Genomic DNA, 25,424 nt, shown 5'->3' on the forward strand with positions numbered 1-25,424 from the left:
GGACACTCGGCAGTGGGCCTGGCAAGAGAGACTTGATACAATGTCAGCTCTCTTGCTTCCTCTTGGGGCAATTCCTCATAAAAGGAGCTCTGAACTCTCGGGGGCTGAGCTTCCAGGAACTGGTGATAGAATTGCTGACCAGTTCACTAACCATTGCCGTGGGCAGAAAGGCACCCAGTAAATGTTTTCTGATCGGTCTGATCTTCTGCGAAGAACGTATGATCACAGAGGGTCTAGGTGCCATCAGTGGGAAGTTTATACAATGTTAAGGATGGTGCCACTTTGGGGAAGGGCTACAGAGATGATTAGATGATTATTATTATTATTATTTTGGCTGCACCATGTGGCTTGTGGGATCTTACTTCCCAGACCAAGGATCGAACCTCTGCCCTCAGCAATGAAAGCTTGGAGTCCTAACCACTGGACCGCCAGGGAATTCCCAGATTATCCGTTTTAAAAGGGGTTAAACTGGAAAGATTCATTTTACAAAGCATTTTCCTGTAGTCTGGGCACATATGAAAACGTGTTGAAGTTGGGTTTTGCTTTAAAATAGATCCAGGTTCAATGCCTAGCCCCATCACTTAGTGGCTGGGTGATCTCGGGCAGGTATGTACCTGCATCCAGCACCTGCACCCCCAGAGTTACGTGGGATCGATGGCATCATGTACAAGAGGGGACAGGAAGCGCCGGACTCGGCGCACACTGGGTCCGCAGTTAAGAAATATGGCTGCTGCTGCTGCTGCCACGATGACGATGTTAAAACAGTTTCTCTGCCCCATGTCGTTCTCACGCAGGGCTGTCCAGGAGAGCCTCCCCTCCGACTCTGAAGGCCTGTGCCCCGGCGCCTCCCGTGAGACCAGCCGTTTTGACAGCGACCTGCAGCTGGCCATGGAGCTCTCCGCCAAAGAGCTGGAGGAGCACGAGCTGCGGCTGCGGGAGGAGGAGGCGGAGCTGCAGCAGGTCTTACAGCTGTCGCTCACCGAGAAGTAGTCCTTCCTGCCTCCCACCCAGAGGCTCTGTCCGCATGCGGGCCCAGGGACTGCGCCTCACACGATGCAGCATCGGACCCTGCTTTCCACAGAGGTGCGGGGCCAGGGCCCCCCCGGGGCCACCCGCGACGCTCCCCGGTGAACGGGCTGGCGGCCAGCGGCCCCATCTCCAGGCTTGAGGGGAGGAGAGCGTCCTCACTTTCCATAGCTGTACTGGCTTGCAGGTCACGTTTTTACTACCAGCTTTAGATAAAAACCCAATCCCCAATCCCACCCCGCAGGTTTGTACATTAATTTTTATCAAGGAGTGATAACAAAACAAGTTCTTGCGGAGTCAGGGTGCTTTTATATACGAGAGCAGCAGCCTTTGCAGAGTGTGGTGTATGAGAACTTGGGAGACACTTCTGTACAGTTCACCAAAGAAATGGATCATTTGTGCCCTTCTGCTTTTCTATTTTTACCTTTCTACAGGGTTTCTAGGGCACTGTCACTGTTCTACTCCGTCCCCACCTTATTCCACTCCTTCCACACCCAGCTAGAGAGGAGATAAGTACAGGATCTATTTTACTTTAGGGTTAACTATTTGCATCAAATTAAGATATACAGATGCCAACAGATGTTGCCTTAGCCTTAAAAATTACTAGTGGTTTCAAACCACCTCACTCCACTTTGAGGGATCTGATTTGAATTTGTAAAGGCAGTTCCTTTGAGAGCAGGATCCTCCAGGCTAAATCCAAGGCAGCTAATCCTGGCGCTGGAGGAGCCGCTAGTAGAGCCCGAGGCTTGTTACTGAAGTGAGCAGGCTGACCAAAGGATCACCAAACCAGGGGTGTGTTCCAGGCCGCCTCTGGTGAAGGGTCTCCATGCAGAGGCCTAGGAAGACCTCACTACGTGCCCTGGGCGCACCTGAGAGGAAGGGGTGGGCTTGAAACTAGAAAGGGAGCTACAAACGGAACTCAGTGGCTCTGTATTCAAAAGGGAAAATGATGATTCTACGTTACTTTTTAGAGTTCAAATCAACATCTTTCTGGATGAATATATTTTTTAACAGAATCTTTTTATTATTTTTAAAAGATATAAAAACGACTACTCCCATCAGTAGCAATACAAGGTTATACATTTTAACCAGATTTTCTCAGGCCTTTTTTGGATACCCTTAGTAGTTAACTATTTTGTCTAACCCTTCTGTAAATAACCACCGCACAACATAGAGAACCTGGGGAGTACGGCCGAGGGCACCCTCACTCCAGCCCGGCCCAAGGATTCATTCCTACAGGCTGCACTGAAATCACCTAGTAACAATATCCTCCTCCTCTGTTTTGCGTCCATTTCCTGTCTGTTGCGCTGCTTTGGGGACGGGAAGGGAAACAGGAACTACCGTTCCATTTAACGGCTGTATATACAGTTAGCGTTGCCAATGAAACGTTCCCAAAGAATTGTGCTTTTGATTCCATATGACCATCTGCCTTCCTTTTCATGGTCTGACCAAAATTCCTTCTCTGCACACGAGGCCAGTATATGCAGCATCATGTTTGTTTCAGATACACAGTTAGCATTTTGTTTACTTGGCGTTTACCTTGAGCCAAGATACGTCTTGGGAATGGCTGCAGTTAGGCCCCATCGTTTACTCACTAAGGTGAACAGAGGTAATCTCTGTTTGCATTCCATTGTTCTGCTTCCCCATGTCTTTGACTTTCTCCCCAGGAGGTCAGTTAACAAGGGACTGAACTTTGTGTCACTGTCACAGCAGTTTTCGATATGTGTTCACTCTTAAAATACAAATAAAGACTGCTTCCTTAGAGGGTGCTCGTACAATATTCTAGACAGCCTTTGAGTCTTTTTTTCTCTTCACATTTTTCTAGTCCCTTCCTGTTATGTATGTTACTGGAACATTAGAATTCCTCCCAGTCCTCGCTCGTGCGTGACAAAGGTGGCACAGTCCTCTCAGCGTCCTGCCCAAGTCACACGGTCCACACGCCCGCACGCTAGTCCTTTCAAATGGAAACTCCAAAGCCAGCATTGGGCCGCTCTGAGTACCTCTGCAGCCCTGGAGAGGGACTGTCTCTTGTGGAGTGCTGGAAGCCAAGCCAACATTAGATCTCTCTAATCTCAGTAAATCTGCTGTCTCCTTTCTTGGAAGTTCAGGTGATGATTCAGCCTCCTGGACTTGCCGTACACCTGAATATGTTGGTAATAAAACAAAAAAGGCAGTGACCAGTAAAAAATGTTTGGGTTCCGGAAATGAGGCCTTGGTATTTCCAGAAGTTGTGAAGGATCTGCTTTGCTTTTTGGGGTGGGGTGGGGTGGGCGGGAAGTAAGCAATATTTTGAGCATTGTGAAAACTGTTACTCTTCTTAGGTCAAGACAAGCCATACCTATGGCTTATTTCATTAAACTAATAGTTTCTAACTTTATCTTCAGGGTTTATTAAAGCTTGGGTGGACCATTACCAGCAGTAAACTTTCATGGAGCAACTTCCACACATAAGACAGTGCTGGGAATTAAGTACAGTCCTCCCTCACTGTCTGCAGGGGCGTGTTTCCGGGATGCCCCATGGATACCAAAACGCTGTGGTTGCTCAAGTCCCTTATAAAGTGGCATGGTATTTGCATATAACTTACTGTATCCTCCTGAACATTTCAAATCATCTCTAGATCACATACCTGATACAATGTAAATTATATAAATAGATATAAATACAATGTAAATGCTAATGTAAATAGTTGCTGGTGTGAGGCAAATTCAAGTTTTGCTTTTCAGAACCTTCTGGAATGTTTTTTTCCCCAAATATTTTTAATCTGTGGTTGGGTGAATCCACGGATGTGGTGGGCTGACTGGGTAACAAAGTTCCTAAGATACACAAACAAGCTCATCACACCATGCTGGATGAGAGGTGTCAGGGCAAAGTCTGCTCTAAATAATGACAGGAAAGAGACCATAACCACCAGCTTGGTCCCAGTTTCCTCCTGAACGCAGATGACATCAAAAATGATGAGTTGGACTACAGCAACTTCAAATGGCTGCAGTGCCGTGAATGATGGGAGTTCAAAGTCCAAGCTAGGCCCATGTCTAGAAATGAGTGTGGCTATAAGATTGAGATCCTGTGGGAAAAACTGTAATCCACTAATAAGACTCCAAGCCCCTACTCTCAAGCAGCACCTGCAGACTTCTTAATCTCAACTTTAAAGAAAGTTAAGATAGTGTTTGCTAAAATAACTTGTTTTTATGATTGGTGTAAATTAATCGAATGTGTTAGGGGACTTGTTACAGTTCAGTTTAGGAAAACTAGGGTTCAGCCACTGCCCCTCTGCACTCCTGAAGATGAAGATCAGGAGAATAATTCCACTTGAAAATAGCAATTGGTCAACCTCTGGTGCATAAAAGTTTTCAGTTTATTGCTCTCTCGCTCCTGGAATTGATGTTGTCATCTTTACTCATTTCTCTGAAATAAGCTTTTTTCTACAAAGGTTATTCTTTGTCCTACTTTTGACTGAAATCTCATACTTAACAGACAGTAACACTGGGATGATGATGCAGGCTGGGTTTTGGATCTGTATGGGGAATAACTATTGTTTCAGAAAACTGAACATGATCCAGTTACCTGGCTGGTGATTACTGGGCAAACGGCAGGTCACAAGGTTTATGGGCCTGACAAGTTTTTACCGTTTCCTTTTAAAATTCTAAAAATGGCAGTAAGTTTTTAGGCAGATATCAAAACATGGCATCCCAGATGAGGCGGGGATGTGGGCTCCTGGGACTTAACTCTGTCCGTGCCAAAGTCTCAGAATCCCAGTCACTCCTCCCTCCAGTCAATAACCACGGGCTTCCAAGGCACAGGCCAACTGTGGTGACCCCACCTCCATCTGTGTTACTTTTTACATCATTTGATCCTCACTATAATAAAGAAAGATAAAGTGTGTATATCACTGTTTCACAGATGAGAAAACTGAAGCTCTAGAGAAGTTAAGCCTGTTTATAACTGGAGCTGGGACAAGAATCCAGGTCTTCTGGCCCCTGGCCCAGCCTGAGAGATTACTTACAGTCAGTTTTCTGAAATAATCAATAGCTTGCCTTGGGGCAGTAGTGTTATTTCACATATTAATTTAAAATTCCACTTCACAGTGCCTCAAGAGATTAAATCAGATTCAAGTGTGTGCACACGCACACACACACCCCTACCTGCATTTTAAATGCTTGGAAAATAATTACTAGGAATAAAACAGCACATAAGATTTTACTTTAGTTTTAATGGACATTTTGCTCAAAAGCACGTTTCAGTGACTCAGTGTTAGGGTTACAAACAAAATCCTTAAGTCAGTTACTGTATCCCACATCAGTTATTTCACATTAAGTGCCGGTTGTTAAAAACAAAATCAGTGCTGTGCTTGAATGGAGCACAAACAAGATAAGCATTTTAATTTAACAACAAAGTTAAACCCAGCACCCTTAAAATAAAATAAATACTGTATGTACGAAAGTATTTCCATGGGGGAAAATTCCAGTTCACCAACAGTGCAAGTGAATAGCAGCATTTTCAAAGTTGAAATTAAACTGTGTAAACACACACCCACCCGCCACAGTGAACACGCACTTCTGTAGGCCCTCCCCACCCAGGGCGGAAAAGAGGTCCTGCTGAGTCTCTTTTAGATTCCGAATCAGAAAAGCTGCCCTGACTTCTAGGCCAAGGGCTGGGAAGACTTAAGTGCAGGACAAGGAGATCAACGTGTCTGAATGGGACCAATTCTTTTTCAGATGGGCCAAGTGCTAACACTTCCAGCCACCCCCAGTGCCTCCCAGCCCAAGGGTGCCCGTGGTCACAGGCCTAGCTGGTGTGACCCCAACTTCAGTGGGGGCGTCTGAGTGCAGAGCTCCGTGCAGAGTGAGGAGTGGCGGCCTGTGTTCCCCACAGCTGACACTGCTTTGCAAACGGGGCATCTAGGCCAAGTCGGGATAATTAAAAACATTTGGGATTCTTAACCCATTGTGACCAAATGGTTCTTAAGCAGGGAATGTCTACATGTTAAGTCTTACTCTTCTTAATATTTTCAAGCATTAATGATTATTCCTTTCCAGTGTGGATTTTACATCACTCACAAAGTCATGTTTTCTTTCTCGTGAACACTCCAACTTTACACTGAACCTTGGAGCTTCAGGTCTTACTTTCAACAGGTACAGCCAGATATAAAAAGAAACACTGAGAAGCAGGCTCAAGTGGCCAAATACTTGCATTACAGTGTTAGGATAAGATAATGGCTAGATGTTTTTTCTAAATCATTCAGCATTTACCAACTGTCCAGACCGATGATCGTTTCCAAGCAGTTAAGTTCTGATTCCACCTTCTCCACTGACCCATGTGCAACACGACTTATTCTGCTCCCAAAGGCTCGTGGGAGGGCTGGCTTGGCCATCACCGGCGCCGAATGGGCTTGTAGACGCAAAATGCCATAAGGATCACGGTCACCAGCAGGATGCTGAAAATAGTTCCCATCAACACTGCAAAAGGAAAACAGGTTACCTCCTAACGGCAGCTTCAGGTTCTGTAAGTTGTCCACTTACAACGATTTGCCAAATGCCACTTGGTGCCAGGCACTGTGCCAGGTGTGGGGGAAGCAGCCATGACAGACCCTCTCTGGGGGTGTCGCCATGCACGTGAGGAGAGAACGTAAATGACAGCATTTCACACAGCTTTTAAGTGCCGTGAGGAAGACAGTAATGTGAGAGTGCTGGGAGTGGTGATGGAGGAAGCAAGTGAGGAGGGGACAGACAAACTGGGGCCTTAATGGGAGGAAGGAGCCGGCCATGTGGAGATCTGCATGCCCAAGGATCAGCTAATGAAAGCACCTGAGGCCAGAACAAGCCAGAAAGTCAATGAACAGGAAGGAGGCGAGTGTGGCTGTGAGGAAGGAGTGAAGGAAGAAAGGCAGGGAATGAAGCCAGAGAGGAAGGCTGGAGCCAGTTCATGCAGAGCCTTGTAGACCATGAAGGAAACATGGATTTTATTCTAAGTTTAAAGACAGGGTTGTAGGCAAAGAATGACATGATCTGATTTAGTCGGGAAATAAGATCCCTCTGGGACTTCCCTGGTGGTCCAGTGGTTAAGAATCCGCCTTACAATGCAGGGGACGCGAGTTCGATCCCCGGTCAGGGAACTAAGATCTCATGTGCCGCAAGGCAACTAAGCCAGTGCACTCTAGGGCCTGCATGCCACAACTACTGAGCCTATGTGCTGCAACTACTGAAGCCCACGTGCCTAGAGCCTGTGCTCCTCAACAAGAGAAGCCACCACGATGAGAAGCCCACGCACCGAAATGAAGAGTAGCCCCTGCCCGCCACAACTAGAGAAAACCTGCACGCAGCAACGAAGACCCGATGGAGCAAAAAATAAATTTTAAAAAAAGGTCTCTGTTAAACAAAATCTATGACTTACATGAGTTAGACGTCATATCTCAAAATAGCCCTTGTTACCTAAATACCTGCCCTAATTTTTTTTTAAACAAACTTATTTATTTTAATAAGTTGCTTAGTTGCTCCACGGCATGTGGGATCGTCCCAGACCAGGGATCGAACCCGTGTCCCCTGCATTGGCATGTGGATTCTCACCCACTGTGCAACCAGGGAAGTCCCTGCCCTAATTTTTTTTTTTTTTTTTTCAGTACGAGGGCCTCTCACTGTTGTGGCCTCTCCTGTTGCGGAGCACAGGCTCCGGACGCACAGGCTCAGCGGCCATGGCCCATGGGCCCAGCCACTCCGCGGCATGTGGGATCTTCCCGGACCAGGGCACGAACCCGTGTCCCCTGCATCGGCAGGCGGACTCTCAACCACTGCGCCACGAGGGAAGCCCCTGCCCTAATATTTAAAGTTCAGAATTCCATGAGTTTCTAAGGCTCTGACTACAATTGGACCTAAAGCTGTCTTATTCCATTTAAACCAATTTTTTTGCGTTTTGGAAAGGCTCTAAAAAAACAAAACAAAAACAAAAACCTCCAAAGCAGGAATGCAGGGGACTAGAATTGGAGAATGGAAGTCTTCTTAAAAAATACAAAAAATGAGCTTAAAACCAAGAGTTGTTAGGTACACGATATCCACTGGAATAGCTATACTTTTGGGCCTTGATCTCCCACTCTTCATCATTATCTTTTCTCCCTCCCTTTAGTTGCCTGAATGGCAGGCCCTGGCAGAACCGTTAAGACTACTTAGGTCCTTCCTTATGGTCACTTCCCCTTTTCGAACCTCATTCTCTACCCTATAACATGGGGCAAATGAAACCCATCTCACAAGGCCTAGATATCAATGTCATTAAAATAATGAATTTCAAGTGAAATGTGTTTTGGAACTATTCTAATACTGCATTTTTTTTAAAGATTGAGTTAACACTGTCACATGGAATCTATTGTTTTAAGTATAATTATTAAAGTGGCCAGCATATTCTAAAAGAATCCGAAAATCTTAGCCTTGGAAGGGTCCCAAAAGACATTTGATCCAGCTTTTCACTGCATGTGAACATTTTTTCTACAATATTCCTGGCAGTTCCAACTCTTATTTGGAATACTTCTGTGACATTTGTTTGTCAACCAACCAAAATATTGGAAAATTAGAAAAGCATATCCACATCATTACTGTTTTATCTGTCAACTGTATCTTATTCAAATAAATCTCATTTTAGAGCTCAAAAATTTTTTCGTATTTTTTATGAAAAGCGCTCAACACAGTGCCGGACAGATAATAAGCACATGATAAATGAAAGCCATTATTACCACCAAGACAGGCAGTGCAGCACAGTGGTCAAGAACGCAGGGTTTGGGGTTAGACTGTCTGGGTTCCTGTCTACACTTATAGACTACGTGACCTTACAGAAGTTACAGTCTCTCTGTGTCTGTTTCCTCTTCTTTAAAAATGGAGATAAAAATACCCACTGCACAGAATGGTCTAGGGCAGTGTTTCTCAAACAAAGCTGTGGTAAAGGACTAGTTTTTGTAACTTTTAGTCTGTCCCAGGCCACTACCTAGCCCTACTGTGTATGACTAATTAGCAGCTCCCTCTACCTAGAAAGCATTCCGGGTTAGGGACCTAGAAGTGGTTTCGAGTTGCTTGGATGTTGCAACAATGTCAAACCGTTAAATTTCTAAACAATCTCAAATGCTGTAAGACATCTCTTTGCAGATAACAAATAGTTTGCAGACTTCACTGCTCTGCCACCACACTTTTAATAGTACTGTTCTCAACCAGCGGGATTTTGCCCCAGTGGCAAAATCCATTTGGCAAATGTTGAGAGACATTTTGATTATCTGAACCGGGAGTGGGGTGTGCTACTGGCATCTAGTGGGTAAAGGCTGGGGACGCTGCTAAACATCTTACAGTGCTCAGAACAGTGTGTGCTCACAACAGTATGTTCCCCGGCCCCTAACAAAGAATCATCTGGTCCAATATGTCAGTAGTACCTAGGTTGAGAAATCCTGTTCTGAAGGATTAAGCAGGATAATGTATGGAAACCACTTAGCAGAGTGCTACGGACACAGTTAAGTGGTCAATACATGACAGACAATGAGTTCATGGAGAGTCAAGGTAATCCAGAAACAATACTATGTAGCAGCTTTGCAGATATACAGACATACCAATGACGTTCAGCGCAAAGAAAGGACTTTGGCAGAACAAGATTCAGAGTTATTGTGAAGTTTGCCAAGCTTTAAGCTCCAGGGCCCCTTCCAAAGCCATGTACGCCCATATGTACGTATGTATGTGTGTATATATATGTACATGCTGATGACATCCTCCCAAAAGGTATGTTTCAAGCCCCACAAAACTTAGGTTCTCCTACTGGCCTCCACCACTTCCTAGCTGTGTAACCGTGGACAAAGAACTTCACCTCTCTGAGTTTCACTTCCCTTATCTGTAAACAGGGCTCAAAACCGTACCTTTCTGATTAACTTACTGTGAGGCTGAAATAAACTCACGTACACAAAGTGCTTAGTACAACACGGTATATAGGAAATGCTCAACAAATGCCAGTTATCATTATGACTATGACTATTAGTTCCATTAGAAAAGAAGAAGGGATGGGGTACATATCATGCGCCGTATTGCCTAGCTTGGGCCCACACAGCCACAGAGGAGGGGACCCAGATTGTGACCCGGGTCATTCATGCAACCAGCATGTATCAAGCCCACCGAGGACCAGGCCTTCCGCTGAACCGCAGCTCAGGCCTCTGTCCCAGGCCTTCGGAGAGAGAGGGTCGCACCTGCACCGCCTGCCCCCACACGGCCCCCGCCGTCCACCCGCGCATGCGAAGCTCCGGCTGCCTGGAACTGCAAAAGCGCAGACCCGACCCCACCGCCCGCCCGCCCACGGCCACTCACCCAGGTTCTGCCCACGCAGCACTGCATACGGCCGGCTCCGCTCCGGCGGCTCCACGGGGCTCGGGGCCTCCGCCTGTCCCAGCAGGAGGCTGCACAGTCCGAGGCAAAGCCACTGCCAACCTGGATGCAACATCTTCCCTACCCAGCAGTGGAGAGCTACCCACTTCCGCCGGAACCCCCGCCCCGGTTACCTCTCGCGCACCGCCTTCCGTCGCACCGGGCGCGCGTCGTTGCCAGGGTAACTGTACGTCCCGGCCAGAGTTCGGCCCTCACCAAGCTTCCTCCCGGATCCACGTTCCTCCAGGACCAACGTTTCCGCCCGGGCCAATTTTCAGGGGGATCACCGTTCCGTCGCGGCAACGTCCACCTCGATCCCAGTTCCGCCCCGACCAAAATTTCCCTCTTTCTTAGAGTTCTAGGCGGGCCTCTTTCCAGAGAGGTTTCTTAGGTCCGTTTTGGACCTATCGAAGGTATTTTACAAATCCGTGTATTTTCTTACTAAATCTCCACCACAGGCCTGAGAAATAGACACTGTATTCCTGTCTTACAAATGCCACCTTCTCAGGGAGTGTTTACCTGAACATCTTTTGCTGAAATTGCAGCCCTTCCACTCCCTCGATATATACACTCCCTACTCTTTTGCCTCTTTCATCCCCTCTTAACTTCTCCCCATTTACCCTATACATTTAACCTACATTTTGTTATTTTGTGATGTTGACTGGAGAAAAAAGAAATCACAAGGTGAGAGTTGTGAGTTAAGTTTTATTTGTGGCAAAATGAGGACCTGCTCTGAAGAGGTAGGGGGGCAGGTTGCTATATATATGATTTTAGTGAAGGGGGATAGGTGCAATCAAGCACACGTTTTGGCAGAAGGTTGCTGCCAGTCACGAGGAACAGATGTCTCTGTCAATGATTTTAGTGCTTTCCTAGATTGAAGATGCAAGAAATTGGGCTCATAAAGTCTTCTCCTGAAAAAGATCTAACTACCTGAAGGCCTGCTCTGCCAGTTTTTCCCAGAGCACAGAGTGCCACATTCCTGATCTCTTCCCTGAACTCCTTTCAGGGTGTGTTGAAGGTCAGTGACTGCAGTGGCTAGTGACGTCATCCTCGTAGAGGCAGATGGCGAGAGACAATTTTTAGTTGGCACTGGGTACCTGCTATCATCCTAGAATGTAAGGTCCATGAGGGCAGAGATTTGTTCTTGTGCACTGTTGTTTCATAGCCTGGAAGAGTAGCATATTATGTTCCATGAATGTTGGCTGAATAAATGAGGAAACAGCTTAGTTAAGTGTTTGGCCCAATGCTGCACAGAATAATACCTGGGTCAAGGTATTGTTGACCTAGGTATTGTTCTGCGTATTTTACCATTCGCTGAGACGATGAAACCAACACAGAAGAAAGGAGCTCTGAGATGATTGCAGAGATGGAAATGAAGTCTGATGACATTGAGCATCTAGCCCCAGACACCTGGGCTAGACTTTGCAGTCACTTGACCCAGTAAGTTTCTTTCTTCTTTCTTCCTTCTTCCCTTCCTTCCTTCCTTCCCTCCTTCCTTTCTTTTTTGCTTTAGTTTCTTTGTTGAGTCAGGTGGCTGTGATTTTCACCCCAAAGGATCCTGACCTGGTAGACCTGCAGAAACCTGAGTTGAACAAGAAGTATCCCAACTATTTTAGCAAAGAGAGTGACTGTCTCAATTGTTGACCTGTCCTTTCAGCTAAAGTAGGACCCAGCCATCTTTGCTCTCACTTCCTCCCTCTCATATCCTTAATTCATTTCAGTGCATGTTGACATGAAACAGGAATTCCACATATGACCTTCATGTCCTTTTAGACCATTTTTCTTACTTGGGCACTTGAGATTGCATTTTCAAAATGTTAAAACCCCAGGAGAAGTACAGTGTCAAATAAGGACAAGAGACTGGCGTCCAAGAAACTTATATATTTAAAATACAGCTGCAAAATGTATATTTTCACCTACATTTAGAGCAGGGAAGCAGCTGTCCTCTCCTGTACCATTTTTCCTTTTTATTGTTAATCAAGGTTGCCTTTTTCACTTTCCTCAAACAGAATCATTTTTATGCTCCTGTGTCCTGAGACAAGGTGAAATTTAGCTTCATCAACATTCTAATTTTAAAGCCATCGACTTGGCAACTTTTGCCCTCCGTCATTTTGAGTACATCTACTTCAGGCACTTTGAAAGTTGCATCTATTTTTGTTTGTTTGATGACACTGAGTCACAATTCTATTCCAGAGAACTATGTCCCTGGCCAGGGGGATTTCTGTGTAAAGGAACATAAATGACCTTCCAAAGTTAGTGTTAAGACTCAGGAACTAACTCCTAAAACTAGTAAACCATTTGGAATCTGGGACTAAACACTTTTTTTTAAAATAAATTTATTTTAATTTTTTTTTTTGGCTGCGTTGGGTCTTCATTGCTGTGCGTGAGCTTTCTCTAGTTGCAGAGAGCAGGGGCTGCTCTTTGTTGTGCTGCCGGGCTTCTCGTTGTGGTGGCTTCTCTTGTTGCAGAGCATGGGCTCTAGGCACGCGGGCTTCAGTAGTTGAGGGCTTCAGGAGTTGCGGGCTTCAGTAGTTGCGGGGCGCGGGCTTAGTTGCTATGCGGCATGTAGGATCTTCCCAGACCAGGCCTTGAACCCGTGTCCCCTGCATTGGCAGGTGGATTCTTAACCACTGTGCCACCAGGGAAGCCCATGTCACTAAACACTTTCAATCAACAGGAAACATTCTCCTCTCCCCCTAGCTCCAGGCAACCATTAATCTATGTTCTGTGTCTATGGATTTGCCTAATCTGGACATTTCATATAAATGGAATCATACGATATGTTATATATATTTTTTGACTGGCTTCTCTCCCTCAGACACATGAAGGAGACATGCTTATGTCCACCTGGAGGCCTGTACAGAATCATTCATCCTGCATCGTTCTGAGTAACCACCATGAGAAACGACACAGGGTATGTAAGACGTAGAGGAAGTAAACTTATTGTGCTTATACGTACAATGTTATATACTGAGACAGCAATTCAGAATAAATTCTTGCTTCTCATAACAACATCGATGAATTCCAGTACTATTCAGACATAATATTCAGCCAGATACAAAGGTGTTCATACTTGTGTTTCCATTTATTTGATGTTGAAAGCAGAGAAATATAAAGTATAGTGGTCATAGTCAGAACATTGGGTTCCTTTTGGGAGTTGCTGACTGGGAAATAGCAAAAACAATGCTGTCTAGGTGTTTCAGAAATTCTTTATATTGATTTGGATGTTGGCAGTACACACATTTATGTTTCTAAGAAGTCATCAAGTTGTATACTTAATATCTGTGCACCATATAATATGTAAAGTAGCCATCAAATAAAAAAAAATACCGAGAATATTTTTCTCACAAAGCAAACTTCTGGCCCTGGTGTCTTCCTCTGAATTCTTCCGAATATTTAAGATAGGAATAATGCCAGTCTTGAACACAATCTTCCAGAGAAGAGATTTAGAGGAACCACACCCATACTGTTTTTATCAGATCAGGAGAATTTTGATACCATCTTAGCAATAGACATTGCAGGAAAGGGGAATTACAGGTCAAACTCTTCTGAATGGTGATGCCAAAATCCAATACCAATTATTAGCAGCCTAGATTCAGAGATTTTTAGAAAGGAAAGAAAACTGGGATTTCATGGCAGGATTTCCATAAGGATCACTGGGTGTTTGGATGCTTCCTGGGAGAGTGGAGAGAAGAGACAATCACGCCATCAGGTTAGTGGAATGAACATTTGGTGACCGAGGTTAGGAGGGCCTGGGTCATCCTCAGAGAAAGTCCTGGGGTAGGATCTCTAGGATGGGGCTATGGAGGGGTCCCTTTAGGAGGAGATGGGAGCCTGTCCTCTGCTACTGCAGGATCTAGGGACGATGAGAAGCTTGTAGGGCCTGGATTCTGGTGAGGAAGGATGAGCAGAAAAGGTGTGCACTCAGAGCCAGTGCAGCCGGGGCCCCTCCCCAGCCAGGCCGCTCAGAGAGTTGCTCACATCAATAGTGAAGCACTGAGGGTCACAGACTCAATTCATTAAATTACAATGCACCAGCCTAGATGCCCACTTTCCCAGTTAAGTCACATGAACTGCTCATCCAGGATTGGTCCGTTGAAAGGAAGTTAATTCTTGGCAGAGCTGTCATGTGACAGTTGGTTTGGAATGTCCTGAGTTCCGAGCCAGCTTGGGGGCCAAACAGACCACTGGTCATTCAGGGTAGTCCACACTGGTCATCAGGAAGGCTCAATGTGAGACAGCTGACAGTGGGAAGATGCTGGGGGAGGATGGACACATGGTTGTAATACTTCCCCTTGTCCTTCAGAGGGGCTCTGTTTGGAGGAATCTGCCATGTTTGGGGTCAGGAGTTGAAACTTAGAGGCAGGAGGCTGGGTCAGGGTTTAAGCCCTTCTTGTAGCTCAGGATCTCTTCCAGGGCATCAACTCTCTCCCACAGAAACCCTGGAGCAGGGTATTTTGAAAAAAAAAGAGGGAGAGGAGCCCTTGATTTGTATATAGGGCGAAATCTAGAAGTCTTAGGGGTTCAGGGATCTCTGTTCTCAAGGAACCAACTACATTCCTGTCCCAATTCCATTGTACATCATGTGACTGGACGAGGCACTTAAAATCTCTAAATTTCAGTGCTGTGAACTACAGAATGTGGGTTTTACAGCTCCTGCACTGCCCATTCCACAGGGCTGACCTGGGGATCACAGGAGATGATAACAGATATTCTCCATGAGCTGTAAAGTGCCCTTCCCACGTAAAGGATGAAAAGTAAACATCCACCCTTCCCTGTCCTATAGCCATCCAAGTCCTCTCTCTGGAGGCAGCCCTACCTAGATTCTAACTTATTCTTCCAGACATTTAATGATCAAACACTTAAAGAGGATTTCTGAAGTACTCTTTCTTAATCTTTCCTTGTATTTAATCATTTCACGCCTCATACTATGATGCTATAGGTTCTATTTAAGGACAGTGCAGAGAACTCAGACACAGAAGGGTACATAATCTTCCTAGGTTCATGCAGCTTCTAGTGGGATTTGAACCCAGATGATCAGGCACCAGCACCCATGCTCTCAGTCTATACTGTGCTGCCTTCCTATATTGCCCCATCTAAATAAAGGTATTTGCCCATGCAGTCTGTCTCTTGGGTGTTTTAAGTGCACGCCAAACTGCAAGATCTTCCTAAAGCCCAACTTTGATTCAGGAGGCTCTGCTAGGCAGCTGGTGAATAATGGGATCAAAATTTGAACTGTGAATAAGTTATCACTAATTTTCCTGTGCTCTTCTGCTAGCAAGGTGTCAGCTGCTCTCTTTGTTGTGAATGCATTTCCCAGAATCTGGCCTGATGGATACAAAAAGAAAATTTGATCCTCATTCAAGAAGATATGCACCTCACCCCCAGAAGTGGGTCAGAAAAATGGGCATCCTGCCATACCCCAAAGTGCACCCTACAAATGAGTCAATTGAAGGTACTTTGGAAATTAAGTCATTAAGTAGATTGAAGAATAATGATTGAAGTTTATTCAGTGTACTATATGTAAGAGAAAAGTATAGAAATGCTAAGCCATATTCTTTTCTTTTTTCCCATGTGTGAAAATTTAGATATACTAAGTCAGTAATTTGTGCTATGACCAGAGAAGTAAAGATGCATTTACAACTCAGGTTTGGTTTACATTTAATAGTAAACAAGGTCTTAGCTAATGTTTGGGTATTAGCTGATTGCTGAACATTAGCAGAAGTAGGTCTTTCCAAGGAACAGTGCAGCCAGATTTTTTTTTCAGATTTTTTTAATTAATAGATTTTAGTATTTAGGACAGTTTTAGATTAACATAGAAAATGAGCAGATAATAGAGAAAGTTCTCATATACTCCCAGCCCCCACCCCAGTTTCTCCTATTATCAACATCTTACATTAGTGTGGTATATCTGTTACTATTAATGAACCAGTATTGATATATTATTATTAACTAAAGTCCATAGTTTACATTAAGGTTTACTCTTTGTGTTATATGTTTCTATAGTTTTTGACAAATGCATAATGTCTTTATTCACCACTACAGTGTCATACAGAATAGTCTCACTGCCCCTGTGTTTCAGCTATTAATCCCTCTTCCCTTTCCAATACTGTCTCTATATTTTTGCCTTTTCCAGAATAGTCGGAATCACAGAGCACGTAGATTTTTCAGACTGACTTCTTTCACTTTGTAATATACATTTAAGTTTCTTCCATGTTTTTCCACGGCTTGATAGCTCTTCTTCTCTCTTTAAAATTATTGGATAATAACTCATTGCATGGTTGTATCAAAATTATTTAAAATAAAAAACCTATCCGCCCATTGAAGGTATCTTGATTTAGCAGTCATGAATAAAGCTGCCATAAAATGTCCCGTGCAGGTTTTTGTGTGCACATAATTTTTCAGCTTAACTGGATTAATACCTAAGAGCGTGATTTCTGGAATATATAGTAAAAGCATGGTTTGCTTTGTAAGAATTTGGTAGAATTCACCAGTGAAATCATCAGGGCCTGGTGTTTTCTTATTTTGGGGAGATAACTCATTATTGATTTAATTTCTTTGGTAGAAATAGGTCTATTCAGATTATCTATTTCTCCTTGTGTGGGTTTTGGTAGTTTATGTCTTTCAAGGAATTAGTTCAGTTCATTTAAGCTGCCAAATTTGTGGGCATAGAGTTGTTCAAAATATTCCTTTGTTAACCTTTAAATGTCCGTAGGCTCAGTAATGATCACTCCCTCTTTCATTTCTCATATTAGTAATTTGTGTCTTCTTTTTTCTTTTTTTAAAAATTTTATGGACAGCCCAGCTAGAGGTTCATGAATTTTATTGTTCTTTGCAAAGAGCCAGCTTTGGTTTCATTGATATTCTCTTTTGATTTTTTGTTTTCAATTTCAGTGATTTTTGCAATAATTTTTATTATTTCTTTGCTCACTTTATATGTCTTTGTTTAGCTTTCTAAGATGGAAGCTTAATGATTAATTTTATATCTTATTTTCCATTATGTTGCATTTAATTCTATAAATTTCCCTCTTAGGGCAGTGTTTCCATACATTTTGACAAACTGTATTTGCGTTTAATTTGGTTCAAAATATTTTACAATTTTCTCTTGAGACTTTTTGTTTTTTTGGGGGGGGTGTGTGTCAGGTCTTCGTTTCTGTGCGAGGGCTTTCTCTAGTTGCGGCGAGCAAGGGCCACTCTTCATCACGGTGCGCGGGCCTCTCACTGTCGCGGCCTCTCCTGTTGCGGAGCGCAGGCTCCAGACAAGCAGGCTCAGTAGTTTGTGGCTCACGGGCCCAGTTGCTCCGCGGCATGTGGGTTCCTCCCAGACCAGGGCTCGAACCCGTGTCCCTTGCATTGGCAGGCAGATTCTCAACCACTGCACCACCAGGGAAGCCCCTTGAGACTTTTTATGACCCATGTTTTATTTAGAAGTGTATTGTTCAATCTACAAGTATTTGGGGATTTTCCTACTATATTTTTTGCTGTGATATCTAGTTTAATTGCATAATCAATTTCCTGACTTTGCCCATGTCTCTGTTCAGCTTTTTTAATATCTCAAGATAGTTTGTAGTAAATCTGCCATATTGTATTCCTTGAGGATGGTTTTTGTCGGGTTTTTTTTAGACAAATACTTTCTTGTTGGGATTCCCTGGTGGCGCAGTGGTTGAGAGTCGCCTGCCGATGCAGGGGACACAGGTTCGTGCCCCGGTCCGGGAAGATCCCACATGCCACGGAGAGGCTAGGCCCGTGAGCCATGGCCACTGAGCCTGCGCGTCCGGAGCCTGTGCTCCGCAACGGGAGAGGCCGCAACAGTGAGAGGCCCGCGTACCGCAAAAACAAAAAAAAAAACTTTCTTGTTTCTTCTTATGCCTTGTACTTTCTTTGTTGAATACTGGACATTTGAATCTTATAATGTGGTATCTATGGAAATCTGATTCTTTCTCTTCCGCAGTGTTGGCTGTTTTGTGTGTGTGTGTGTGTTTTAATTGTTATAGGGTGTTTCTGTGCTGGAATCACTCTGTGGTATAAGCTTAAGGTTTTCTCAGGTCTTTTCTGAGGCTGTGTCTTTCCCTGGGGATGTGCAGTCACTTTCTAAATTCTCCCATACATACGATTACTTTTGAATATCCTAATCTTTAAATATCTGGCTCCCACAAAAAGGGAAAGGAAAAAATGAAAGAGAGGAAAAAAAAAAAGATGCTTTCTCTTAAATACCCTGGAAGCCACTCAACTGGTGGGATTTGAAACAATAGTGGCCTGCCTTTATGTCTGCACCTCCATTACAGAAAGCAGTAATCCACAATCAGAACACAGATCCTCAGCATTTAGAGCGCAAGGTTCTTATTGCCCATTGTAGCTCCCACAAGCTGATCTAGGAATGCTGGTATTGCTGCCTGCCGTGGGGTCATGTTGGAGGATGAACTCATTAGTAAACTCTCTCACAATTGTCTGACTAGTATGAGTATGGACAGCCACTAACCAATGAATACACAAATGGTACAGAACAGGAAGACTGGAAGCAAAAATATCATCTATTATTTGTGGCCATTTTTAAATAGTAGGATGTCAGTATTTTCAAAACTTCTATAACTGATTGTATTTATGACAAAATGTTAGTGAATGAATATAATAGAATATTTTGTCTGGAATTAAATCCAGTCCCCCAATAAATGTTTGCTTTTTATCACTTGCAAAATTCTATACAACAGATGATAAATGTGGTAATAGCATATGTGATCCATGGAGGCTGAAATGGTTTTTGGAAGATGTTAAAAATGTAGCAGTAATTTAACTGGACTTCAAAACGGGCAGGATGAGTGATGGGACTCTGTCATGAATGATAGCATATAGTTTTGTAAATTGAATATTTCACAGTGATACAGGTTTCCTTCTGCTGAAAAGCCAAGGGCTGTGTCTTTCCCATCTTCTCTGCTCCTCTCCTTTGCCTTCCTTTGTCCACCAGGCAGGTGGCCCTGCGGCAGCTCTGTCCATGCTTGTTTACCAACCACATCCATGCAGCCTGTCTCCTTGCCCAAGTCAGCCAAACCTCCCTGAGGGCCTATTGGAGGAGCTCCCTCATGACAGAGCAGAGGAAGAAACCCTATCTAACACGAAGATAGGGTTGCTTGATTTTGTCTGAGATCATTACGTTGCTTTGTTCATTTATTTCACGTTCAATTGAATTCATGTATTCAAATCTGACAATGAAGATTATAGATGGTATATACAGTTTCCATGCTGGGGAGAGTGTCACTTAGGAGTCTTTCACCAACTGACATGTGATTCAGGAGGGCATTCAAAGATGGTAGCGTCAATTACAGAACTCTGTGGTAGCAAGCATTTCCACCAGCAGCAATTTCTCCCCCTTGGACAAGAATTATGTAATTGCCAACTAAAATGGACTTTAGTGACATGTTCTCCAGGAAAAGCCGGTGCCTTTTGGCGTGAGGAGGTTTGGTCTGTTTTGCTTTGGTTTCCCTTGAGTCAACTGCTGTTTCCCATTTGGTTTTCTAGACTCACCAAGAGAACAAAAGAACTATGCAGGCAGTATACAGCATGATCTGACCCTCATAGCGTCGTCTTTTCTGTATTTGCAGTTGGCCTCAAGAACCAGTGAAAAGGGTACATGTTTTTTGTTGTTGTTGTTTTTTAATTAATTAATTAATTAACTTTTGGCTGTGTTGGGTCTTTGTTGCTGCGCGTGGGCTTTCTTTAGTTGGAGCGAGCAGGGGCTACTCTTTGTTGCGGTGTGCGGGCTTCTCATTGCGGTGGCTTCTCTTGTTGCGGAGCACAGGCTCTAGGCAAATGGGCTTCAGTAGTTGTGGCACGTGGGCTCAGTAATTGTGGCTCACAGGCTCTAGAGCGCAGGCTCAGTAGTTGTGGCACATGGGTTTAGTTGCTCTGCGGCATGTGGGATCTTCCCGGACCAGGGCTCGAACCCGTGTCCCCTGCATTGGCAGGCGGATTCTTAATCACTGCGCCACCAGGGAAGCCCAAGGATACATATTTTAGAATCACTCACTTGCTGAGGAAAAATCTAGAAGAAAAGGGAGGTGGGGCTTTCTTGCTGGTTTTAGTCTAGAAAGTCACCCTATTTCCAGCTTCCTGCTGGGATGAGGATTACGGGTGTGGGGTAAGGACCGAGTTTCCAGGTAGAGAACTATGGCCATGGTCTGCAGCCCCTGGGAGCAGCTGTGTTCCCTTGAGGTGGTGTGGGTCAGTGCCCATGGGGCTTTAGGGTTGTCTGTGTGTGGGTCTGTGTGATGTGATTGTGATTGTGTAGGCAATACGTACGGTTAAAAATACGTGTTTCCCCAGTAGATATGTCCCACTTAACACATCACAATCACAAGCGTCACCTTTCTCAAAGAAAGTCCTAACACCACTGCGCACTTTATGTACATTGTCTTGTTCAACCCTCCCCACAGCTGTGCCTGGGCATTGGTTTACTATCTCCACTCCCCTGGGAGAGAAACTGAGGTGCAGAGACGATTGACCCAAGCTCAGGAGCTCCTACATGGAAGAGCCAACGTGGGAGCCCGGGCATGTGGCTGGTGCTCTAGACCGCTGACCTGCACTTGTCACTCAGCCACGGGGTCGTTCGTCTCAGGGCAGGAGCTTCGCAGCATCCGTGTACATCTACGGGGTCCCAGACACTGCCCACCATCAGGAGGTGTTCTCAGTGGGCACGGAGCCCAGGGCACTCTAGGTGCATTTAACAGCCGGCTTGGGCGGAGTCCTGAGTGTGAACGCACATCAGGAGCCTGGCGCTCCTGGTCAGTCCACAGCTTCTGAGAGGTGTGAGGCTCCATGTAGACGATGCAGGTCGGCATCTGTCAGTGCTGGGGTCACTCTCCAGCCTCTGGCCCCAAGCATATAAGAATCAGGGGTATTTTAGTGTATTCAATAATATTATCACCGCAAGTTCTGCAGGTGTCAGATGGTGTGAGCTTCATACCCTGGAACAGCGACAAATAAGAACTCAGTATATGGCTTTGTTATTAGCCTGGACCCTGCTTCTCATTTCTTTCCTGCTCCTCTCCTTTGCCTTCCTTCATCCACCAAGGAGGGTGGCCCTTAATGCCCAGTCCTTGCTTGTTAACCAGTCGCTGCCGTACACTCTGGCCCTGGGTCCACATCAAGCAAACCTCCCTGAGTGATTCCTGAACAGCATCACCAATGACTGACAGTCACTCTGCGTCCTTCCAGCTCTCCCCGAGGGCCTGGTGGAGGAGCTGCCCAGGGACAGGGCAGAGGAAGAGAGTCCATTTAATGCCAAGGTAAGCTCACCCTTCTTCGTCTGAGATAGAAGTGCTGCTTTCTTGGTTTCTTTCTTTCTTTTTTAATTCAGTTGAATTCACATATGAAAATCTGACCATGTGCATTAAAGGTGGGATTTATAGTTGCCTTGTCGGGGAGCGTTGAGTCTCTCCCCAGTGACCCTTGATTTAAGAAGCCATTCAGAAATGCCGCATCAGCTTATAGGTCACGCAGGGACCTTTCTTCATCAGAAATGTTTCCTCAGGGGACTTCCCTGGTGGTCCAGTGGTAAAGAATCTGCCTTCCAAAGCAGGGGGCACAGGTTCGATCCCTGGCCCCCTGGTCAGGGAGCTAAGATCCCCCATGCCGTGGGGCAACTAAGCCTGTGTGCCACAACTACTGAGCTTGCACGCCTCAACTAGAAGAGCCTGCGTGCCACAGTGAAAATCCCTCATGCCTCAGCAAAGATACAGGGTGCAGCAACAAAGACCGGACACAGCCAAAAAAAAAGAAAAAAAAAGATGTTTCCTCAGTGGATTAAGAATTTTGCAAGGGGCAACCAATATGCACTTGAAAGATTCATGGTGCAGGAAAAGCTTGTGCCATTTTCACCAGTGTCTCCTATAGTATCTTTTGGGACATTTGACTGGACAGTTTCCCATCTGTTTTTCTAAAGTCACCGATTGGATAAAAGATCCATGTCAACAACACACAGCGTGATCTGATACTCATAGTGTTTTCTTTTCTGTAATTGCAGGTGGCCTCAAGGGTAACTGAAAATGGTACGTACTCTGGAATCAATCATTTGCTTGGGGAAAAAATGCTGATGATAAGGAAGGTGGGCTTTGTTTGCTGGCTTTCATCTGGAGAGCCACCCTGATTCTGAATTCCTGCTGGGAACAAGGGCTGAGGATGTGAGGAAAGAAACTGATTTCCAAGGCAAAGAACCATGGCCGTTTTTCAAGAAGCAGTTTCATTGCCTTTAAGTGGTGACAGGTTGTGTGCATAGCAGTGGGCTGTTGTCTGTGTGATCTGGGTGGTGTGATTCTGAGTGTGCATGTGCACATGTGTGTGTCTGTGTGTGTGTTTCCCTAGATTGCCTCCAGCAAGGCAACTGCCAGTGTCAGCTTCTAAATGAAAAATCCCATCGCTACTGTTTCATGTGATTATATCTGTTTCAAAATGTATCAAATTGTACACTTAAAATGTGTGCAGTTCTTGTATGGCAGGAATACCTCAATAAGCTCAGGGGAAAAATCCCATCACCAGCGAGGCAAATGTTCATAGGGTTCCAAGTGGACAAAAGTGTGTTTCAGAATCACTGTGATTGAGTCAATAACAACTTCTATTAATAATTCTCACCTCCGTCGAGCCCTTTATAGTGTCTTCAGGCAGTTTGATTGGTGGTGAATGAAAAGCAGCCATCATTGTCCTTATTTCACAGAAGAGAAAACAGAGGCTGGAGAAGGTGGGTGAATTATGGGGGGTCGCACAGCCCATGGGTGGGGAACTGGGTGAGGCAGTCTGGAGCCTTTGATCCAGAGCCTCTGCACTTTCTCCCACACGTCTGCTGCCTGGGAGAGACTGAAATTCTCCTTTGATTTGGCATCAATTATGATTTTAATCCTTGTTCCTAAGCCTCTTTGTGTGGGATGCTCACTGGACCTGAGATGCAGTAACCCCAGCCCTTGATCCCTCAGATACTTTAGTATTAAATGGATATTTCCCCCAATGATGCTTCATTCCTGCTTCTTCCCTTCTTCCCCCAAACCTTTAGATTACAGGCGGTCTCAGCATTAAACCTCCCCCATCTCGGCTATGGTGCTGGGGCAGGGTTCCTTCTTTTTGCAGGAGCCCCGGGGGGAACCCACATGTCACTCCCGGTTCTGAAGGAATCTGAGAAGGGAGCCTCCAGGAAGAGATTCACCCCAACTTTCACCAACTGAGATCTCATATTTTGCTTCAGAAAATGTTGCCAAGAGTAGCAAGTGCCATTGTCGTGTGGAAAGTCAGAACCGTCGCTAATGCCAGGCCTAGTTTCTGTGTTCTGGGCATGAAACACTGGACAGAGATCTCCTTCAGGGACCGAGCGTCAGGAGCTCCCTTCCTGGGAGGATGAAGGGGAGGTTATACGTTGCGAGGTGGGGAAAGAGGAACTCAGCAGTGGGATAGGAACTTCGCCACTCACGTCCCTGTCAAACCTGCCAGAGGAAATAGCGTCTGGGTTTCTTGCGAAGCCTTAACAAGTCAAGGGAGTTGTTTCAAGTCAATATAAAATGAGACAAAGTAGGGTTTGGGTTTCCTTTTGGATCATGAATCTTGTGTGGAATAGATTGTATTTTAATAGAATTTGATAGTCCTGTAGGCATCAGTATTTTTCCCTACAAAACAAAAAGACGAAACTGCTAGACTGAAAGATGTCACTGGTCAGATCAGCGGTGGAAAGGCTAGTAAACTACTCTGCAAGGAGCAAGCAGGGGACAGGTGGTCACATCTTCCCCCTCTTTGGATTCTAGAGCTGCACTGCCCAGTCTGGTAGCCACCAGCCAGATGTACCTGTTCATATTTAAATTAGTTAAATTAAATCAAATTAAGCATTTGTTCCTTCATCACACTAGACACGTTTCAAGTGCCCAAGAGCCCTATGTTCATACAAATGAACTTATTTACAAAACAGAAACAGGCTCGAAGACTTAGAGAATGAACTTACCGTTATGGAGGGAAGGATGGGATGGAGGGATAGTTAGGGAATTTGGGATCAACATGCACACGCTGCTATATTTAAAACGGATAACCAGCAAGGACCTACCATATAGCATGGGGAAATCTGCTCAATGTTACGTGGCAGGCTGGATGGAAGGGGCGTCTGGGGGAGAATGGATACATGTATATGTATGGTTGAGTCACTTTGCTGTGCACCTGAAACTATCACATTGTTAACAGGCTATACTCCACTATAAAATAAAAAGTTAAAAAAAAGTTTTTGAAAAAAGCTATAGAGGGCTTCCCTGGTGGTGCAGTGGTTGACAGTCCGCCTGCTGATGCAGGGGACACGGGTTCGTGCCCCGGTCCGGGAAGATCCCACATGCCGCGGAGCGGCTGGGCCCGTGAGCCATGGCCGCTGAGCCTGCGCGTCCGGAGCCTGTGCTCCGCAACGGGAGAGGCCACAGCAGTGAGAGGCCCGCGTACCGCAAAAAAAAAAAAAAAATCAGCTTTTATTCCCTAATCAGAACTTTTCTTGGGGGGAATTTCCTTTGCTTACCTGAATTGGTCTAATTATCCTATGTGTCTAGAAACATGGGCCTAATATTGATTGTAGGAGTTTTTATATTGTTCTGTGGTCCACTGATTAAAGATGTGTCCTCTCTTTAATGTGTTAGATTCATGAAAGCAGACACCATAGCTGTGTTTGCTCTTTAATATATGTTAGTCTAGATCATAACAAAAGATAGACATCGCATCTATTCTGAATCAAGGAAAAGTAATTTTATTTATTGCAGAATAATACTGAAATTATAAACTTTTTTTTCTTTACAATTCCCTTTCTCATTTCATCTTGCTGACTGAATTCCGGGTTTTCATTTTCCTAGTGTTACAACAAATGAATGGGTAATGTTAGGAGTCCTGAGACAGTGGGTTATCTTGGCCAACGTCAAGACAGAGCAAGAGGCATCTTTCCCAGCCAGTCAGAGATTTCCTTGGGCATGAGTAGGGATGCCTTTGGACCTCGATGGCAAATTAGAACTAGAACTTGCTCAGAGGAGA

At 44.9% G+C, this 25,424-nt stretch overlaps 2 protein-coding genes and 1 long non-coding RNA gene across 5 annotated transcripts in view; 2 read left to right on the top strand and 1 right to left on the bottom strand.

Annotated features, from left to right (window-relative positions):
• The window catches only part of ANKRD13A (ankyrin repeat domain 13A), a 40,330-nt gene extending 37,136 nt beyond the window's left edge, over nucleotides 1–3,194 (top strand). Inside the window, exon 15 of the mRNA XM_079942309.1 lies at nucleotides 795–3,194. Coding sequence (XP_079798435.1) covers nucleotides 795–990 — 196 coding nt within the window. The 3' untranslated portion in view covers nucleotides 991–3,194. The remainder of the gene's footprint in view (nucleotides 1–794) is intronic.
• A 1,966-nt stretch (nucleotides 3,195–5,160) lies between these two features.
• LOC307197248 (uncharacterized protein C12orf76 homolog) lies at nucleotides 5,161–11,438 on the bottom strand. Its single transcript, XM_079943016.1, has 2 exons — nucleotides 10,344–11,438; nucleotides 5,161–6,482 (listed from the first exon to the last, which is right to left on the bottom strand). The coding sequence occupies exons 1-2, from the start codon at nucleotides 10,474–10,476 to the stop codon at nucleotides 6,397–6,399; spliced, it is 219 nt and encodes a 72-aa protein (XP_079799142.1). The 5' UTR covers nucleotides 10,477–11,438; the 3' UTR covers nucleotides 5,161–6,396.
• Nucleotides 10,691–24,957, top strand: LOC307197249. Of its 3 annotated transcripts, XR_013831361.1 has the most exons (5): nucleotides 10,691–10,813; nucleotides 13,219–13,314; nucleotides 15,721–15,855; nucleotides 21,609–21,679; nucleotides 22,417–24,957. It is a non-coding gene; the product is annotated as an uncharacterized lncRNA (long non-coding RNA). The 3 variants fall into 3 exon arrangements; XR_013831362.1 differs by lacking the exon at nucleotides 22,417–24,957 and having other exon boundaries at nucleotides 21,609–21,773; XR_013831363.1 differs by lacking the exons at nucleotides 21,609–21,679; nucleotides 22,417–24,957 and adding an exon at nucleotides 16,537–17,430.
• The last annotated feature ends 467 nt before the right edge of the window (nucleotides 24,958–25,424 follow it).

Source organism: Stenella coeruleoalba (genome assembly GCF_951394435.1).
Source record: "Stenella coeruleoalba genome assembly, chromosome: 14".
In the NCBI taxonomy this organism is placed as follows: Eukaryota; Metazoa; Chordata; class Mammalia; order Artiodactyla; family Delphinidae; genus Stenella; species Stenella coeruleoalba.

What these genes read in the sequence shown, in the direction of transcription:
- LOC307197248 (XM_079943016.1), bottom strand. Translation starts at nt 10,476, where the DNA reads ATGTTGCATCCAGGTTGGCAGTGGCTTTGCCTCGGACTGTGCAGCCTC. An exon ending in GCTGCGTGGGCAGAACCTGG is followed by an intron (nt 6,483 to 10,343) that starts GTGAGTGGCCGT and finishes TTCCTTTTGCAG; the next exon opens with TGTTGATGGGAACTATTTTC.